Source organism: Chaetomium tenue (genome assembly GCF_020726465.1).
Source record: "Chaetomium tenue strain MPI-SDFR-AT-0079 chromosome Unknown F5144scaffold_1, whole genome shotgun sequence".
In the NCBI taxonomy this organism is placed as follows: domain Eukaryota; kingdom Fungi; phylum Ascomycota; class Sordariomycetes; order Sordariales; family Chaetomiaceae; genus Chaetomium; species Chaetomium tenue.
The window spans coordinates 2,915,211-2,934,160 of NW_027117329.1; the positions used below are offsets into that span (position 1 = coordinate 2,915,211).

Sequence of the window (18,950 nt, forward strand, 5' to 3'; positions counted from 1 at the left end):
TCTTCTATTGGCACCCACATCCGGATCTCCAGGACGTGATAAAGCTCCGTTCCCGGAAATAGCCGCAAGTGCGCCTGCAACTCCCAATCCTGGTTTCTGCCCACGCCTCACAACCTCGGACCTAGCTAGCATCCAAGCTCCTCGCCCACCACCAACCGGGAGCTGCTGCCCGCCCACTACCGGAACTCTTGAGAGCTTGAGAGAGACATCTCAATTGGGTGGACAAATGGCTTCTCGAGTGCTTCTGCAGCGGGTACGTGCTCATCCAATCTCTGACTTTTTGCTTCTCATAACCTCGGAATATCAAATACTAATCTACACTCGTCTCGATACAGCGCGTTGCGCCGCTGACGGCCGTCGCACTGGTAGGAACCGTCGCTTTCTACCCCTGGACCGCACACGCCGAAGCGCCCAGCGAACGCCAATACGTACGTATATACCCGACCATCCCTCCCACCCCCAAACCCCCTCCCCCGATCTAACACTAACACGGCCCCGAAAATCTCCAGCTCCGAAAGCCCATCTACGATGACTCGGACATCCTCGCCCTAACCAAACCCGCGCGCCCAACCCCCCCAACAACAACCGAAACCACCACCGCCCCCTCGCCCTCCGAAGAGCCCCTCCCCGCCCAGGTCGCCACCACCCCAGCACCGCCCGCCCCCTCCACCTCCCTCTTCGACTCCACCCCCACCACGGTGATCCGCACGCGGGCTCCCACGCCCACGGACCGGCTAGCCGCCCAAATCCGCCAGGCGCGCCTCTTCGTGTACGCCCAGTCCTGCATCGCCGAAGACGCCGTCAACGGCGCCATGGCGCGGGCGTTCGCAGCAGAACGTTCCTTCACCTCAACGGTCGCCTCGCTGGCGCCGCCGCGCGAGAGCGGCGAGCGGCTGATGCCGGGCTTCATCTACGTGCTGGTGGCGGGCATGGCGGGCAGCATCGTGGCGCGCAACCGCAACGTGCTGGTGCGCGGCGCGGCGCCGCTGGCGCTGGGGCTGGGCGCCGCGTGGGCGGTGTTGCCTGTGACCATGGGCAATGTGGGCGCGCTGGCGTGGGAGTATGAGAAGAGGGTGCCGGCGGTCGCGGATGCGCATCTGCGTGCGCGGGAGGGCGTGGAGAAGGGGGTGTATATGGCGCGTGTGCATGCGGAGCTGGCGCAGAGGAAGGTGCATGAGGGGGTGCGCGATGCGAGGGAGGCGTTGGAGGCGTGGGTGCGGAAGGGGAAATAAATGGAGGGAGGGAGCTGCATTCGAAATGGCTTGACTGAGGTGGAGGTAACCAAAAAAAGAAGGCGGCGAGAGTCGCGTGTAGAGATGGCGAGATAGCGAGGTTTGATGGCATGGCCTGTCTGCGTCTGCTTGTACCATTACATTTAAGAAGAGATCCGGTCGGATAGATAAACTTGCGTTGTGTGAAGGGAACATGACTTGCCTCTCAACCGTTGTCAGCCCTCGAACTGTTGATGATATCATTACACAAACGTACAGTCTATCGTCTAGGGTATTTATCGCATCGCATCCGTCCATCCTACAACCTCTGTTCCTCCCCCTTCTCCCCAAACCCGCTATAAAACTTTAACGCCCGTTCATAAGTCCACATAGTCACCGCACTCGCCGGTGCCGCCTTCAGCAAGCTAACCGTCAACCCCCGATACAGCCCCCTGAACCCCTCTCTCTGCAGGATCGTCCTCAACGCACCGACCGTCCCGCCATAATACTCCGGGATATTCTTATGCACGTACCGCCCGCGCGTGGGACCCTGCACCTGGATCCTCTTCCTGACCAAATCAAGCGGAAACGTCCCCGACTTGGCCATCACGCTCGCCATCGTCCCCGCCACGGCACCACCACTACTAAACGGCAGTTCCAGCCCGCTCAGATGCGGGCGCAGGGTCTCGTACGCCGCAAAAAAGAAGCCCATATACGGAATAATCTGCGCCAACCCCGGCCCCAAGCCCCGAAAAAACCCACGGGCACCCTCCTCGCGCCCAATCTGGGCCACGGCGCGCCACAGACTCGCATACACGCGATCATTACCCTGCGCAGCAAACCGCGTGCGCAGCAGGTCCAGCGGGTAGGTAGCCGCGGTGGCCGTGCCGCCGCCCACGGCGCCCGCGATGAAGGACTCGGCCGAGGGCGGCAGGGTGCCCTCGCCGAGGGTCTGGTGCAGGAGCAGGGTCGTGGTGCGGTACGTCGTGAACTGGATCGCGCTATAACATACGTACAGAAGCTCCGCGGGCACGTTGCCCTTCCAGAGGCCGGTGATGCCTTCGGAGTGGAGGATGTGTCGGAGCGTGGGGAGCGTGCCTTTGTAGATGGGCCCGCCGTGGAGGTTGCGGTGGGAGAGGGGGTCCGAGAGGGAGTGGGTTTGCAGCTGGAGGCGGATCTTGACGACGTCGAGGGGGGCGATGACGAAGCTGGAAGGAGGGGGGGAAGTGTTAGCGGGTGTTAGGGCTGGGTTTGGTGACGGTTTGATTCCGGGATGGGGAGGTCATACCGAGCAACTAGGCCAGCCGTGGCCCCGGCGGCCGTGACTTGCAGACGAGAGCCCTCATCCTTGAGGCGGTCGCCCTTGAGTGACATTCATCCAGTGAGGCCGGTCGATTTCCGGGCTGCAGGGAATGTATCTTTCGTATCGGATCTGAAGATGTTCGGTCGGTCCCGTTGCCTCCCTTGTTTCCCCTTGTTGCCTCCTTGATGCTTCACGTGTGCTAAGAAACCCTCCTGTATATTTTGCGGTGCGTTTCAATGCCGCGGTCATGCATCAGAAACTAGAAATGCTGCCAACGATGTGAAAGTAGCTCTGGAGTGACGTGTTCAGACGATTTGGTAGTTGCGCTCGAAGCCGTTGTTATCCGTCAATCTCGCAGTCCGATTTGGCAGAATAATTTTCTTGAACTGCTGGCAGGTGGTGACGACATTGCCGCTCCGGTCTGCAGGGGCCTGGGCCGCTCGGCATCCTCCGATAAGCAACAATCGCATTGGTTAGTTGGTTACCTACATAGGCAGTGCAGTTATCGCAATCGCCGTTGGAACAAACGCCGAAAGACAACGAAGCAATGAAAGCACAAGCTTCATCTTACATACAGGAGCTTCCGTCTGACACCCTCGAGGCACCCCAGCCTCCCCCCACGCAGCTTCCCAAACGGTTCGGAACTGTCCCACATTTCGGGCATGGCACTCCGGCAGCCGACTTTGTGTTGTGTTGCTCGGGTTGAATGCACCGACCGCATTGCATCCTCTTCGGTAATTTGCCTGGACTGAGGACCCCCCACAAGACAGTGGACGATGCTGTAACTTGCCCTTGTTCATTGGTTCCCTCCGTCCGAATCGCTAAGGCTACTCAATTGGCTGAAATGCCCGACACTGCATGAGTGGAGTCGGCGGCAGTACGGAAGGGCAGTTACGACCAAACAGGCAGCCGGAGAGCTTGCATCGGAAATCGCAGTTCCCCCAGTTCTGACTGACATGGGTGGGTCCATTGTGGTCGGCCTGGCCCACCTCCCTCCTCAACCTGCCCTGTCTGTGTGAGCTTGTGGCACAGATTCAACCGTCTGCAGGAGCGATTTCTCATCTGTTTGTGTTTCACTACACTTCTCTTCTTTTATTTATCGTCACATACCTTTTCCGTGACTGATTTTGTGCTTCAGCCTGGACCTTGCCCAAACAGGCGCTGCATCGTTGAGTGACAAACTTGGCAGTTGGCTGGTTCGTGACGGATAGTCCCATGTGATCAAGTCGCCTGAGCTTGACACACCAACGTTACGCCCCCAGATCCTATCCCATCGTTTATATTCTTGTTTTCTCTTCTTCTTATACCTACTTCAGACCTCGCATTGGACCTGAGTAAATCCAACATTGCTCGTTTACACACGGTCGATCACTCATCACAATGGCCATCCCACCCCCGCAATCACATGTTGCCCCTCCAAACGTTCAAAACACTGTGACGCCAGTGCTCTCAGCTCTACCTGGTGCGGCTGCCTCGACAGAGCCTGCCACAACAGTACTGCCATCACTTTCGCCGATTCTCCGACAGCGAGTCCAGCTATTATCGTCGGCTTCCACAGAACCATGGATTCGGCTCCTAACTTATGATCCTTCCAAGGTGGCCGAGTTGACGAATGTCGCCCGAAGCGGCGACTTGGATCCCCACCCGGTTTCTGGCGAGGTCGAGGTGGACTGGGACCACGGCATCAACATCAGATACAAACGACTAGATCAGGAGACCCTCCAGGCCATGGCCGTTCTTGATGACCTCCACCTTTCCTTCCGGCTGGTCTACTGCACCGGCGACCCCGATGGTGGAGGTGATGGCTGGCGAGTGGGCGAGGTTGGGGTCGCCAGCCCTGCTACCCTTGATACCTTCAATGGCTCCTCCGACGTGGCGGAAGCCGAACGGTTATTTGAGGCGACAAAATCCAGCAGCAATGGTTCGTCAGTCGCAAGTGCCATAAGCAACACTAAGAGTGGTTGGAACGCGCAAGCTACTGTGGACGACGATGAAGACGACGATGACGATTATTGGGCCCGGTACGACGCTACGCCATCGAGGACACCGGGGGTACAACGCTCGCCGGCTCCGGGAGCAACCGCGCAGACGGCCCAAGCCGATAATCAACCTAGTCAGTCTACCGAGGCCGAGGATGCGTACTTTGCGCAATACGACTCGGTCCAACCAGCCATGGACAACCACGATCCCGACGAGGAAGCGAACCTCAGGGAGCACGCCGAACATGTCGGGCCACCTCCCTCTCAAGGCCTGGAAAGGCCGGCGCCCGCGAATGTCAATGGAACAACAAGCAATGGGACAACAAACCATGGCCCAACGCTTGCTCAGCCTGTTCCCATCAAACCCGAGTCAGTGCACTCAGCCGGCTCCCGAAATAGCCAGGAGGAGTCGTGGGTGCTCGCTCATCCGCGCCCTGGTAGCGCCAGCTCCAACGCATCACAGACGGTCACCAGGCTGGAGGAAGCAGCCGAGCGCCGTGAACAGACCGAATTCGGCGTGAAGCAGCATATATCGCGCAGCATAAGGAGCCTGTTCCTCCTCTCGCGGGCCTCGGGTATTGATAGGGAAGAATTTGAGAGAATGGTCCGGACGGAGCTGGATGTGTTGGGTATGGTTGAGAACGACATCTAATAGCATACCAGGAGGGAGGAAGAAGGCTGTACAACAGACATATTGTTGACATGCCATTTCGAAGCGGGGCAGGGCTTCGCTCGGTTCGGTGCTCCAGCTGTTGGGCGGTCTGTGTTCGAGCAGTTCACTTGGTTTAGTCTGCATTTGCGTCGGAGTTAACAGGCATTGGATGGGAGTATTTTTACGGTAAAGGACAGATAATTAGCGTATTGAATACCATAGCGAGTAGCGCAAGATATGCCCACAACTTGGGATTCCAAGCCACTGTGGTGAAATGAACTTCGTCTGGTGAACTAAGGCATTGTGAGAGCTGCTGCACCAAGGGGGCTGCGGGGTTCGTTATTAGGGTTAGGGTCTTGTCCCTCAAGTTAAGAGTTAAGTGCCTCAATTCTTAGGCGCCGAATACAGCAACCCCCTGCAACCAAAAAAGTTCCCAGGCCGCGAGATTCGGCAAAAAAAGCGGCGACGACGAGGGCGGGACAGTACAGCACTCAACACCACTCAACGCCCTCCTCTACCGACGATACCCCTCCCCAAAGGAAAAGGAGAGATACGCCGCCCGGGCTCCTTCACCCTCCGAACCCCGGACCACAACACCCACCACAGACCATGCTGCGCCCAGGGTTAAGGATAGCGATGCGCCCGCGAGTCGGTGCGCCCGCGAGGTCGACTTTGCTACCGCTGGCCTGCCAGGCACGATCCATGCACGCCCTCGCCCCTCTCTCTTACGACTTGAAGGGCGAGGCTACACAAACTGGCATTTCCGACTTCCTGTCCCCCGCCGCCTTCAACATCTCCTGGACCCAGTACCAGACATATCTGCTGCAGAAACTGAACGTCTTGACAGCAGGTGTGTTCTTCTCTCTTTCTCCTGTCCCATGTCTCTACAGGCAGACTAACAGACCCTCCAGAAACCGACTACGAATCCCACCAGATCAAGGACATCCTGCTCGGCACCGCCCGCGACCCGGGCTCGGCCCCCATCTTCAACCACGCCAGCATGGCGCACAACAACCACTTCTTCTTCAAGCACATCTCGCCCAAGCCGGTCGAGGTGCCCGAGCCCCTGCGCAGCCGCCTCGAGCAGTCCTTCGGCTCCATGGACACCCTCCGCCAGGAGATGGTCTACACCGCCGCCGGCATGTTCGGCCCGGGCTTCGTGTGGCTCGTCAAGACCTCCCAACCGGGCCTGCCCGTCTCCTTCAAGGTCCTCACCACCTACGCCGCGGGGTCCCCCTACCCAGCAGCTCACTGGCGGCGGCAGGAGCACGACATGAACACCGCCGCCGGCAGCGGCACCGAAGGCGGCATCGCCACGGGCCGGGCCTACCTCGACCAAACAGCGTACGGAACCGGCAGCAGCAGCCGGTGGGGGTCGGGGGGCCCGGGCAGCGCGACGGCGCGGCGGGTGGCGCACGCGCCGGGCGGCACGGACCTGGTCCCCGTGCTGTGCATCAACACGTGGGAGCACGTGTGGCTGTGGGACTACGGCTTCGGCGTCGGCGCCCCCGACCGCGGCAAGCTGGGCTACGCCGAGAAGTGGTGGAAGCACGTCGACTGGGAGCTCGTCCAGAAGGAGGCCGACCTGCAGCGCCTCGAGATGTCGGCTAACGCGGGTGCCCCCGCCCCTTCGCTCTCCTCGCCGTCCCTCTCCTCGCCTGCCCCCGTCCCCGCGGCATGAGGGGCTGTTCTGTGGTTGGTCGAGGAAGGCTCTGAACGGGGTGGGTGGGTTGGTTGGTTAGGTTGGTTGATTGTATAATTATCGTGGGTGGGCAGGACTGGGAAGAGGCGAAAAGGCCCATTTGCCGTTTTCCTGGTGCGCATCTAGATGTACTTGTACAAAATAGACGAGATTCTGGGTGTATGTGTCATGTCCAAAACGAAACACGCATCAATTCCTTCGCTGAGCCATTTGCAATATAATGTGAAGCGGTTCTTCAGGTCCATCTTAACGTTATAGTTTCAGTTAACAGGCTGAGTGAATATGAACCCTCACTTTTGTGATAATGGCGAGATTGATTGCTATTCTTAATAAAAGAAAAAATAATACAAAAGATTTGGAGTTGTTTTGCTTAATACCATACAACTTCAGTTGAATACAACTCCTGAGAATGAACGCAACTCAATTTTCAGAAAGTCGTACTGAATCCAAAACATTCTGATACACACTTTCACTAACACAATAAGTTAATCCAAACTATTTAAACCATACTTTTCATCACAACTCAGTGTAGTCATTTAATAACAACTCTCACAACGCAATTTAAGTTGAGAGAGGGAGCCCTACCGGACACAGCACTCATTCACCAACACATCGAGCAGATTCAGATAATTCTCAAGGCACATACTTTTCATATCAGCTAAACTCAACATAACTAACTACAATTTCCACCAACCACTACCATCCCAACCAAATCATCTCATCATCCATTGAAGCGAGTGTAGTCAATATGTTGCCATATCTCAAGCGCGCATCTAGTCCCTCAAAACCGTCCATCCCCTTCCAGCCGTGGCAGAAAAAAGTCAAACGCCAAACCACGCCAGGTCATGCAGGATATCCAAGGTATAACCCTCAAGAGAAGCAGAGACAAAAAGAAGAACAACAGGGAGAGGTGTGAAGAGAGAAAAGGCAAAAAAGGTATCATCGTGACAGGTAGAGAAGAAGAAAAAGAAGAGCCCGAAAAGAAGTGAAGAAGAGTAGAGAGAGGAAGAAAAGAAACCAAAAAGGGGGATATAGAAAGGAAAACCAAGCCAAAATGCAAACATATATACCGGTCATCAATCATCATCCAAAAACCCTTGTCCACCACCGTCATAATCCAAAACTCTCACCCAGCCCCCCCTAAATCATATTCCCATTAACACTCACCTCAAACCCCTCACCCTTCTGCTTCTTCGCCTTCGCCAGCATCAACTCCCGCATCCAATCAATGCGCTCATCCCTACCCTTGACCGCAAAGTGATGCGTCTTGCCAGTCCCGTTAGCCGCGCCCTCAATGGGAGGCGGCACCTCCTTGTCCTTGCCCACGGCGGCCGCCGAGGACGACACGCTGCCCGGGACGACGCTCTCGCGCTTCTTGAGCCGCACGCCGCCCTTGGCGTCCTGCGGGATCAGCTGGAAGCTGAAGGCGGCGACGTCGCCCTTGGCTTTGGCGTCGTCGCTGCTGCGGCGGATGTGCATGGCCTTGAAGGCGGCGTTGAGCTTGGAGCCGTTGGCGGCGCCGCCACAGGCGATCGCGTAGTCGTCAATGTCGATGTACTCGAGGGTCTTGTTCATGCTGGCGGTGGCGGCGGCGGCCGTCGCGGCGTCCTTGTTGTGCATGGTCAGGCGGGTGCCGCGGAGCGTGAAGAAGTGCTCGTGCCACTCGTGCCGAAGCATCTTGGTCTTGCGCTTGCGCATCAGGCCCTGGTAGGAGATGGCGCTGCCGCCGGTCATGTCGACCTGGGGCTTGTCGCTGATGGGGGACAGCCGGCCGTTGATGTTGACCGTCTTTACCGTGCCGGTAGTAGTGGCGGTGTTCGCGCTGGTAGCGGCAGAGCCTGGCATGGGAGGGACGGCCTTCTCGAGGGTTGGGCGTTCCGTCTGCGTCCAGGGGTATTGAACACGGGGAGGTGCTTGGAGCGGACGCTGACCGACGCGCTGGGAGAAAGAACCGTTGGGTGCTTTGGTGAGGGGAGTCACGATCGAGTTTTCGTCCAGCGCCGGCATGACGGGGAAGGATGGCCGGCGGATGGTGTTGCGCGACATGGAACGGGGCGCCGGGTTGTGGCGGTAGTTCATGTCTGGCGGGACTGACTGGGAGAAGTCGCGCGAGACAGGAGGAAGCTCTGTGATTGTGATGGGAACATCCATGTCTGAGAAGGGAGTGCCGAACCGGTACGGCGCGGTGGGGGTGGGAGTACCCTCATCGGACGACGGGCTGAGCTCCCGGAATGACGGGATGACTTGCGACACGGGACGAGCAGACCGGGCCTGTGCCGATTGCGGCTCCCGCCTCTGAGCGGCGACCGCTGTCTGAGAAGGGATAGCAAGCTTAGGGAGACTCCGGAGTCCTGCGTGTGCCGCTTTCTGGTTGCCCTGGGGGAAGATCTCAAACGGGGGCGTCGGAGGAACCTCACTGGAGGCACCAGCGTGCGGACGTTGGAAGTCGAGGAACTGCCGGACGTTTTCCTGGGGGTCTCTTGCCTTGAGGTTGCGTAGCGCGGCCTCCTGAAGATATTGAAGGGGCGGCAAGCTGCCCGGGCCCATGACATCCGACGAAGCGACCACCGAGGGCACAGCGTCTGATACGGGACGGAAGTCATCGCTCGCCACAATGGCGCCGGCCGTCTCCGGGTTTCCGGGATCGCCTGCGACCATGATGATACCATTGTCGTTGATGAAGGGGTGGTCCTTCTTGAAAGCCTCCATCAACCGTTGATTCCGCTTCCACTTGGCGCAGTTCTCGCCCTTCGAGCAGGTATGGGGCTTCGGCAGGACCTGCTCAATACCCACGATCGACACCGACTCCAGAGGGGAGATGATATCGTTCACCTTTACGCGGGGCTTTTGCTTTCGGCTTCCAGCACCGCTCTCCTGCCTTCGCAACTCCCTCTTCACCTTCTTGTCTGGCTCGTCTTCGATAGGGGTCTCCGGCATTGGCTCCGGCTTCTTGAGATCCCTTATCTTGTGGATCTCGTCCCATATTTGTGTCCTCACGCCAAACGAGGCGATCCCAAGCTCTTTCAGGTCCTCAAACTTCAACGTGATGAGGATGGCGCCGTTGATATCGTTCTCGACAAATCTCTCCGAGGCGACAAGCTCAACGCCGGCGTTGAGCATTTGTTGGGCGACCATTTCCGGGGTCCAGTCGGGAAGGGCGGAGGTGTCAAGTTCCTCATCCGTGAATTGGAAGGGGCCGGTGTCGCGCCTCTTCCTGGGGAGGGGAGTAGGATGGAAGTTTTGAAGTTGGAGGTCCATCAGATGCGGGTTCTTCGGCGTGACGGGCGAGAGCGAAAGCGCATGCTGAAGCTCGATCGACTGCGCCGAGGACATGGAGCTGCGAAACAAGTGAGGTCCCCTGGGTCCCTCCACTTGCTGCTTTGCGTCATGATCGAACAAAAACGGCCGGTGCCGCAGCGAGCTGGGTGTGTGAACCTCATCCTGTGTTGATAGTGTCGTGAAACTTGGTTGGCCCCCGGACTAAGTGCCAATGAGTAAGCCATCCCAAGCTTGTTTTGACCGTTGCTGTCAGGGGAACTTACTGAGCCGATGCTGATGCGGGGTGAGCACTCGCCTTCGTCTATCCCCTCCAGATCCCCAAACTCGCTGTACACCTCCGAGTCGTCTTCGTGGTCGTCCTCCTGCTCAATCTCGGTATCCGACTCCATGAACTCGGTGTAGACCGAGTACGGCCTCTCCTCCACCCTCGCCGTCGAGAAGAACACATCCCGCCCCCGCGCCTTCTCTCGCATCTCCTGGGGTTGCCGCTCCATGGCGGCGAAACGTACTGTTTCCTGTGCCATTGTTAGTTTCCCGAGAAAATCCCAGCTATACCAAGGCCCATCGAGCGTACCATATCGCTTAGACGCTGAAGTGTCGTTGATTCGGTTGCCGTAGCCGGCGATCTCTGGTGTACACCCAGAATCGATAGGGACCCTCTGGTCGTTTTGTGATATCGGTTATGTTACTGCCACCTTTGCAAACAGACAGGACGAGTCTAGCTTCGTGTGCCTGCTTAATTACTGTCGAAAACCAGAACCGGGAGGAGAGATTCCGGAAGGGTGGGGCCACGGGCGGGCGTCCCTCGGAAGTTATGTATGTCGGGGGGATTCACCGCAACAAGCAGCGGGCATGCATGCGCAAGCGCCGGGATGGGAACGCAACCGTTGCGGGTCACAAAATCTGATGTGATCTGATCCGAGACGGCACGACACCGATGGCGGATAGTTGAGCTAGTGGACTGGGGGGAGGAAAGGGAAAAGAGAAACGAGCAACAATGGAGAGGGGTCCCCTGTAAACCGTGACCAGCGGCGGGGGGTCGGGATCAATATGTGTTATAGTTACTGGGGGCGAGGTGAGGCGGGAGGGCAACCAAAAGAGAGCAGAACCAGGACGGGAACCTTTTTACCAGGTGTAGGCACTGTGCCGGACGGGACAGTGGCTCGAGCCCCATGAGAGTGGTGCGGTGACTGGATTTCCTGCCCTCGGCCGGCACTTGCGGGGAGCACTCGCAGCAGTTACCACCCTGTCTCATGCCTGCCATGCCTGCCATGCCCGCAATAGCCCACCCTGCGCCTGCCATTCTCGACCACTGTGGCTCGCGCCCCCCACCAGCACCTTCCCTGCTCCAGGTAGTATAATTAGAGCAGTGTGTGCGTGCTCGACCTGCAAGAACCACCGAGTTGGAGCAGGGCGAGCGGTAAGTCGGCCGAAAGTCGAGGGCTGGTTGGGCAGCTGTGGGATGGCCGCGCTGGTGCATTGCATCCATGCGAGACTCGAGGTGTGGTGCAAGTGGTGGGTATGGGTAGCGTCTGGGAGAGAGGTGGGGGAACTAGCCGGGGTGGGATGCCAAGTCCTCAGGATCCGGGAGAAAGAGGGCCGTCTCTGGCTCTCATTGGGCTGAAAATCCTGCTGTGCCTGCCATTCTCAGACGTTTCCTTGCTCTGATTGGCTTGATTCTCAGAAATCGGTTCAAAAAATAGACGGTCTAAGCGCCCAGTCACCCACACTAGCCTGATTTGGCCGCGCCTTGAAGGGCCGACCTGCGGAGTCAAGGCGTGAGAGCGGGAAGGAGCCGGGGTGGTCCTGGCCAGCCGATCTTTTCACACCTCGCTGCCAGCACCGTTTCCTTTCACCATTGGCACTGGCAATATGGACTGTGAATTTTTGGTATTCTCGAGTGGACGGCTACGGCCGCGTTCACCGGCCGACCCGCCTGCGCCTCGACGGCGGCCGGCGACGTTGAGTTTCAAACTCTTGCGCCACATTCTACGTCATACGTGAGGCCTCGGAGGGAGCCGGTGTTCGGTGTTGATGAGTTGGCGTCGTCAGCTGCTGTGCTGTCAGTTTTCCAGCCTCTTTCCGGACAGCTCCCTGAGACCGGTAATCCCACTGCCCGGGGCCCGCTGTCGTCGGCTTGCAATGTTGCGGGGGCCGACTGGCTTTTCCGTCACCCTTCTCCGGCTAAGCCTGTGAAAGTGTGGCCAGAATCTAACGTCTTTCGCTGGGTCGTCCCGGACCTCCCGATGCCCAATTTGGTCGACAAGATAGCAGTCTGCAAAGAAACTAAAGTCAATTGGCCGTGGTTGATGCCTTGATCGACAGCTAGCACGGCGGTTTTTCGTCCGGAAGTTGCGGTCACCATGGGACGGTCCGGCTGACGTTGGGGCTCCCGCAGCAACCTTCCTGTGAGGTTTTCGGCCATTCACCAGCCATGGCAGTTCATGGCGTGCGGAGTTGCATGCACTCGGCCGTCGTCCCATCCCCTGTTCATGCAGGCCTCCCCCGGCCAGCTACCCCGCCCTGCTTGAACGCCCAGCTGAGAATGAAGGCAAATATGGCCTTTCTTCCGGCACATGACGGGGGCGACGTGCCATGATCTGCGAAGCTGACGGCCGGACAGGGCCCAACCACGGCTGGGACTGGATGGCTGCGAAATGGCATTTCAAAATTCAGCATCGTCAGCCTCTTTTGGCGGCGGTGAGCCGCCAACTTTCGGGGAGCAACGGAGGCAAGCATTCTCAGGTGACTGCTAGAACAACTTCTGGGCACCGAAGCAGGTCTTGTGCTCAGATCCGATGGCATTCCGAGTTAGCTTCCAGATTTAGCAAGCAAGATCCTTCTGCAGTAGTGTAGTTAGCTCGCCCAGGACGATCACGCCCACCTCCGGATCATCACGATCTTCATCAAATGTACACGCCTCAGTCACAATAGGCATGGTTATCAGCTCCACCAGAAGTTCCCTCGGTCGGCGAAACCGGAGTTGTGAGCCGCAACGCACCATTCTCGCTTCCTTTCTCTGCGGGAAGAAAACCTTAACCCCTCAATGGCATTCGGTTGATGCTATGGGATTTCTTGCTCCACGCGGGGTGCTCGCTACGTTACCCCGTCGAGTCACCATCAAGGATTGCCCCACGTGGGACAGAGAAGACACCGACTTCTTGAGACGTCGTACGTGAGCTTCGAGGAGACTTCGTTGCGTATTCGGGGACACCGTTTGGCCACCCGTGTCTCAATCATGGCTGTTTTCTCGTTTCCTTTCACGGCTGCCCGCAGGCTGACTTACACAGATGCTCGAGCCCGGGCCCTGAGGGAACTTCCCTACGTAGTAAGCGAGGGGCGAGTTCCATGTGTGAGACATTGAACAATGCATTCCGTGTGGGGCGGCCAACGGTCGGTCGAGCACGGGAATGCAGATTCTAGCGGCTCTCTGCATATCCATCGTCGCTGACACCCCGGACATACTCTTGCGGACTCGGGCTCTGCATCGATTCTCTTGACCGCCAGACGCAGGTTTTAGATGGTGTCGTCTTGGTTGGTGCCCAACGGCTGGCTGAATGGAGGATGCAAGGAGCGGAATGCCGTCGGCTATCGCCGTCGCCCCGCTCTAGGACTGGCAGCCACGGAGTCTGCACCCGTGATCCAGCATGCTGCTGCGGTTTCCCGTCTGGGGCAAGACCGACGATAGCCTCTGCCCCTCCGATGAGTCTGAGTGAATCCATGCTTCGAGTCCTTCGACCTCCACTCGGGCCTCGATATTTTCCACCCGTTCATGCACGAACAGAGCTCGGGTCGAATCAGTGGTGGGAACGCTTCTCTTAATATTTGACTCATTCACATGACTTTTAGGGTCTGCGACCAGCGAGGGCAGCCAAGTGTGGTGGTTGGCCAGCTTGATATCGCGACACACTCCGAAGTGGTGACTTTGGGGTGTGAGTGGTCAGTTTTGGAGGGGGTCAGAGCCTGCAGCGTCGCACCGTCCATAAACCCCTGTCTCTAAAAAGGTCGAATGACAGCAGGTTCCTGGGGTCTGCACTCGTCGCTAGCATGAAGAATTTGCACGTGTGTGGTCTAGCACGAAGTAATGCACCATATGCACCATCCGAACAGAAGCATTGTGAATGACAAAAAGGAGTCGAGACTCGAAACCACGGAAATCCTCTTTCATCCCGTCCGATATGTGACGACATCACGCACGTCTTCCTCAATTCAAGATTTAATCTCCTTATCACATCTGCAAGCAACCAACAGCCTCCACAATCCATGCACCCCTGCAACACTGACATCTCCATCTCCACGTTCGGATCTCTCAGCACGATCCATGTTCCCCGTCACGGAAGCTATCGGTGACGACGTGCATTGGTGCATCGCCGAGTGGGTCTCCAAGCCAGTTCGGAGGGTGTTCGCTTGCTCATCCTTGAAAATGGATTTGTGGAGGGGCTTCGAGTTGGAGACCCACCCGGTGGTCACTCCGAGCTGACTTCCAGAATAGGAAGGGAGTCACTAACACGGGACTTCTTTGAAAGTTTCGTTTTGTTGAGAGTATTAGAGATGTTTTCGCGCATTGCGGCTCATCTCAGAGTCAGTTGCCACGGCATTGATCAGGTGAGCATAAACATCCAGTCATTGGCGGTCTGTGGTAACGGCCGCGCAAGAGAGGCGCAGGTGGGTTTTCAGCCGGGTTCAAACCCCGGGTCTTCACGCGGATCTTGAACCAGCAGACCACGCAATTCCTTTCAGCTTTCCGGGCCGTCAATGCCCAAGCTGCCAAGTTCGAAGAAAAAAAAACGCACGGGCGCCGGAGGCAAGCCGGGGTCTTCGGAGGGATCTGCAGCGGCGCTGTCTTTCCACAGGGCAAAGATGCGATGGACGAGGATGGGGATAAATTCACACCTCCCTGTCGAGATCGTCAAATCTTCTCCAAACTCAAAATTCCCCGCCATTGCCAGCCGTTTCAAATCTCAATAGCCCGTAAACCATCGGAATGACGATTGTTCAGCGAGTCACTAGGGAGCTAGCGGCTCTAAACAATAACAAGTTCCGTACGTCGTAAAGCCCCCAGAGCAAGGACCTAGATCAGCCCGTCGAGTCGGCGGAAGAGATCCGACATGTGCCGTTCGGCTACCGCGGTCAAGGTGGAATTGACCGGGCCGCTCCTGACCGTGGGTCGGATGCACATTTGTCACGGCCTTCATTCAACCCCGCAGTCAATCAACCCTTGTCTGAAAACACGGATACTGATTATCTGACCCTTTACCTTGACTGCGAGGGAATAATTATCACATATTGTTCTCAGTTATCGTCCGATGTCAGCATCGCGCAACAATTGCTTTTTCCGCCCCAGCGTGGTATTCACTTCTCAAATGCAAATCCCGCCGGCACCGTCATCGGGCCTTTCTCTCTTTTAGCCGTGAAGCCGATTGTGAAGATGGGGGTGCGAGGTGGTGATAGATGGCAGGGGTTGACAAATTCAAAAGGGCCAGCGGGTTTTGTGCGACCTGACGACGATGCAATTCTTGGTAGTAGCGACCTTGGCAAGAGCAGCGAGACGGGGTGGAGTTTCTCGAATTCGGAGCTTCGATCTCGGGGGAAATGGAAAGCTCTCGGCCAGCACCGTGCGAAAGACAAGTAGATCGGGAGCTAAGCTGCTAAGCTTTGAGCAGTTAATTAACCCTGTTGTCATTGTGGGCTAATTTGGTCACCTGAAAGTGGCACTCTGAGCACATCATCTATCGATGGGCAAAATAAAAATAGCGCCAATCGTTTGCTGGCCGAGCTGGCTCCGAGCCCGATATCACCTCATGTGCTGAGCTGAGCTGGCCGACATAATTAGCCCAAATATGCATGCGGGCTAATTCCATCACACCCGAGGGCAAATTTGGCATCATGAGGGGAAGAGGAGCTAATTGTCCAAAAATGGACGGAGGGCGGCTAATTATCCCAGTTTCTTGGTCCCCACGGCCAGTCAACGGCCAGCAAACGACCACCACACATCGTCACATTGGCATTGGATCCTCCGTGAACAATCATGTCGAAACGCACTCAGCCCTAAACCGCCAACTACCCATGATAGATGGATCTCCAGGTATAAAGCCATCGCCGTATCCAGCAGCCGGCGCTTGCGTTGGTTTTATGTCGGATGGTTTTTGGCAATTGGATTTCTGACTTTGGCAAACTTCGACGACCCGAGTTGGGATCTGGAAATTCGCAACACGCACCGAAGAGCCGAGACCCCCGACGACGTCGCCCACTTACAACTCACGAACCGTTATCAAACCTACCGAATTGAACAGGGCCCTTACAATGCCTCCAGCATGGAATTGTTCCGACCAAAATGGCCCCCTGGGCCAGAGCGGCGACAAGGCTGCCTTCTCTCCCCGCCCCGCCCGCGGCCGTGCCTTCATCCCGCAAAAGTCAAATTGCGTGCCAAGCCAAGACCTCCGCGCTCGAGGCGGATCATCCGACCAGGGCCCCGCGGCCTGCCCCCAGTCCATCTGGAATTCCCCTGTTCATCCCATGTTATTGGCCAAAGCGTCATCCGCTAGCGCACTCATCCCTGCTATTGACCCTGGGTGATCTTGATGCGCGAGCCAATCTGGGTTGGTTGCCGCCTCTCGGGCCGCATGCTAATATGCACGAGCGATTTGCCGTCACACTGACCGACCTCAGTTCCATCGAATCAACGTCGTCAACCGCACTTTTCGCTTTTTTGCAACCACCACACAACGCACACACGCACACAAGCACGCACTAATCCGCACCACCACCACCATGCTGACATCCCATCCCCCTCCCACCCGATGTCGCGCGGCCGTCGGGGATGCTACGCCGCTACCACACATCATCGTGGAAATCGGGCCATGGTTGCGCAGATTCTTCGCATGACTGAGGTACCCAGGGTAACACGCGGCCACGAGTGAATACTTCCGCCCATTCGGTACTCGTCCCACGAAGAATGTCCTCTTCCCCCGGCCATGCCTTCTTCCTTCAGGGTCCCGCGCATGATAGATGTCCCCGTCAACCCTGTCCAGTCAGATGCAGCCACTGGCTTGCGAGGCGGCCAATCCCCAGTTTGACTGTCAGTAGAACGCTGCTGATTTGCTAACTGTTCAGATTTCAGTCTTTTCAAAAAGGGAAAGCCGATGTCGCCCTCGAAGGAAACCGGCGTTGACACCGAAATCACCCGGCGAAAAGGTCGTCGGTGAGGAGTTCGCTCCGCGCAGATCAATAGTGTATGTAAAGATTCTTCGCCGCTGGCCCGGGTCACTATCCGACGGGAGATTGCGGAATTACAGAGCCAGAATCAGAGCGAGAGCTCCACCGGCGGCAACGCTGCTGTGCCGTATCTCAGCGAGGCACAACCAAACTAGCTGCGGGAGCCCGCACACAGCTCTTTGCCGTTCGGGAGAGAGAGACCGGCTGCGGCGCTGGGCATGCACTCTATCGATACCAGAGTTGCAAGGGGGATACCGGCAAGAAGTGGAGAGAGGGTAAATAGAATCCATTGGCCCGCCGCCCACCCACACACGGCCGCGGGCATCTGGCCTCTCTCCCTCGGTCCCGGGGAGCCTTCAAGCGATGATTGTCTACACGGTACCTTCGTCAGCCTTGGCTCAACGGCGAAATCTTCAAGAGTGCCCTTGATGGTGAGTCTTTGTTCTTGTCTGTGCAACGCAGACGGCCGTTCTACCGTCGTTCAAGCTGCCGTCCGCGTGCTCAGCTGGACGCCCCCCCATGCTTGGAGATCTACAGCGCTTTTGGCCTCAAGTGTCCGCCGCGGCCGGGTTGTCCAAAGCGAGTTTAGCCAGACTTTGCGGGTGACATTTCGAGTCCCCGCTCTTCCATTGTTCCCTCCAGTCGGCCGAGTCCCCGTGCCAATGAGTGGCCGGGCTCGTCGGCCTCGAGATGCATTGAACTGCCTGTTTAATCGCTCGACAGGCTCCCACCCCTGCAGTCACCTCGCTCCGTGCCCGGCGGCCGACGTGGAGAAGGTGTGCCCACCACTTCTGAACCCCTGCCGTCGATGTGACCCTCCCACTTGCTGCAGAGCACAGTGGGGTCCATGTTGGGCTGTTCCCTTCCGAAGAGAGAGGCGTGCCGAGTGGCCGCCTCCGTCGACTAGCACCAATAAGCGCGCTCTCCTGCACCCCTGTCCTCCCGCGCCCCCAGTGCGAGTGCACAGCGAGAGACACCGACCTCTTTCGATCGGCGGACGGACGCGCATGCAGGCACTCTGGGCTGGAAAGTGGGCAAATATCCCAAAATGGGTCAAATACAGGAAGCGGTCATTTAGCCCATCATGTTCAAAAATAGAAACAGTAAATCACTGCAGGCTGGGTGGGCTGCCAGACTTGAGCTGGGCTAAGATATAAGAATTTGCCCACTTCCAACTGCCCAAATGTTTCCCTTCCCTCGAGCAGGCCCAGAAACGAAGTTGGAGATCCAGGTGTTGTCGTCCAGTCCAGTCCAGTCAACAGACTCTTCTATCTCTCTCTCTCTCTTTTAATTACACTTTATACTTTGCGCCGTCCAACCAGATCGATATCCAACACTATCGACATCGGCAGCTTTTACACCATCTTATCCACTTTTCAGATTCCAGAACGCAAGCCGGACTTGCTTGGATCCAGTCAGTCATTCACGCGACGATACAGTAATCTAATAGTCTCGACGACAATTTGAGTTTTCGACGAGTGCTTGGAGGGTTTGGGAACTTGGACGACCAGGACAAGGCCCCCCTTCCCCCCTCGAACTCGATTTTGCCCCCCCTTGGGCATCTGGCCCTTGACCAGGAGCGAGGACCCCCGGCGCACTCGCCCTCCCG

The 18,950-nt window shown here is 57.4% G+C and overlaps 5 protein-coding genes across 5 annotated transcripts; 3 read left to right on the plus strand and 2 right to left on the minus strand.

Moving 5' to 3' along the window:
- The first annotated feature begins 131 nt into the window (after positions 1-131).
- Positions 132-1,306, plus strand: F5144DRAFT_555509 (apolipo protein O-domain-containing protein). The gene is made up of 4 exons (XM_066787913.1): positions 132-253; positions 297-299; positions 339-428; positions 510-1,306. The coding sequence occupies exons 1-4, from the start codon at positions 227-229 to the stop codon at positions 1,230-1,232; spliced, it is 843 nt and encodes a 280-aa protein (XP_066648488.1). The 5' UTR covers positions 132-226; the 3' UTR covers positions 1,233-1,306.
- A 131-nt stretch (positions 1,307-1,437) lies between these two features.
- On the minus strand, positions 1,438-2,792 carry F5144DRAFT_37283 (mitochondrial carrier domain-containing protein). Its single transcript, XM_066784521.1, has 2 exons — positions 2,500-2,792; positions 1,438-2,419 (listed from the first exon to the last, which is right to left on the minus strand). Exons 1-2 carry the CDS (start codon positions 2,583-2,585, stop codon positions 1,531-1,533), a joined length of 975 nt encoding a protein of 324 aa, XP_066648489.1. The 5' UTR covers positions 2,586-2,792; the 3' UTR covers positions 1,438-1,530.
- Positions 2,793-4,103: 1,311 nt separating this feature from the next.
- F5144DRAFT_555524 (uncharacterized protein) lies at positions 4,104-5,425 on the plus strand. The gene has a single exon (XM_066787914.1). The coding sequence runs from the start codon at positions 4,243-4,245 to the stop codon at positions 5,143-5,145; it is 903 nt and encodes a 300-aa protein (XP_066648490.1). The 5' UTR covers positions 4,104-4,242; the 3' UTR covers positions 5,146-5,425.
- Positions 5,426-5,574: 149 nt separating this feature from the next.
- Positions 5,575-7,086, plus strand: F5144DRAFT_555527 (mitochondrial 37S ribosomal protein mS42). Its single transcript, XM_066787915.1, has 2 exons — positions 5,575-5,995; positions 6,057-7,086. The coding sequence occupies exons 1-2, from the start codon at positions 5,755-5,757 to the stop codon at positions 6,824-6,826; spliced, it is 1,011 nt and encodes a 336-aa protein (XP_066648491.1). The 5' UTR covers positions 5,575-5,754; the 3' UTR covers positions 6,827-7,086.
- A 901-nt stretch (positions 7,087-7,987) lies between these two features.
- Positions 7,988-10,620, minus strand: F5144DRAFT_597681 (uncharacterized protein; the record flags this gene model as incomplete). The annotated part of the gene is made up of 2 exons (XM_066790889.1): positions 7,988-10,327; positions 10,390-10,620. The coding sequence occupies 2 exons, from the start codon at positions 10,618-10,620 to the stop codon at positions 7,988-7,990; spliced, it is 2,571 nt and encodes an 856-aa protein (XP_066648492.1).
- Between the last annotated feature and the right edge of the window lie 8,330 nt (positions 10,621-18,950).

What these genes read in the sequence shown, in the direction of transcription:
- F5144DRAFT_555509 (XM_066787913.1), top strand. Translation starts at nt 227, where the DNA reads ATGGCTTCTCGAGTGCTTCTGCAGCGG. An exon ending in CGCCCAGCGAACGCCAATAC is followed by an intron (nt 429 to 509) that starts GTACGTATATAC and finishes GAAAATCTCCAG; the next exon opens with CTCCGAAAGCCCATCTACGA.
- F5144DRAFT_37283 (XM_066784521.1), bottom strand. Translation starts at nt 2,585, where the DNA reads ATGTCACTCAAGGGCGACCGCCTCAAGGATGAGGGCTCTCGTCTGCAA. An exon ending in ACGGCTGGCCTAGTTGCTCG is followed by an intron (nt 2,420 to 2,499) that starts GTATGACCTCCC and finishes CCCTCCTTCCAG; the next exon opens with CTTCGTCATCGCCCCCCTCG.
- F5144DRAFT_555524 (XM_066787914.1), top strand. Translation starts at nt 4,243, where the DNA reads ATGGCCGTTCTTGATGACCTCCACCTTTCCTTCCGGCTGGTCTACTGC.
- F5144DRAFT_555527 (XM_066787915.1), top strand. Translation starts at nt 5,755, where the DNA reads ATGCTGCGCCCAGGGTTAAGGATAGCGATGCGCCCGCGAGTCGGTGCG. An exon ending in ACTGAACGTCTTGACAGCAG is followed by an intron (nt 5,996 to 6,056) that starts GTGTGTTCTTCT and finishes CAGACCCTCCAG; the next exon opens with AAACCGACTACGAATCCCAC.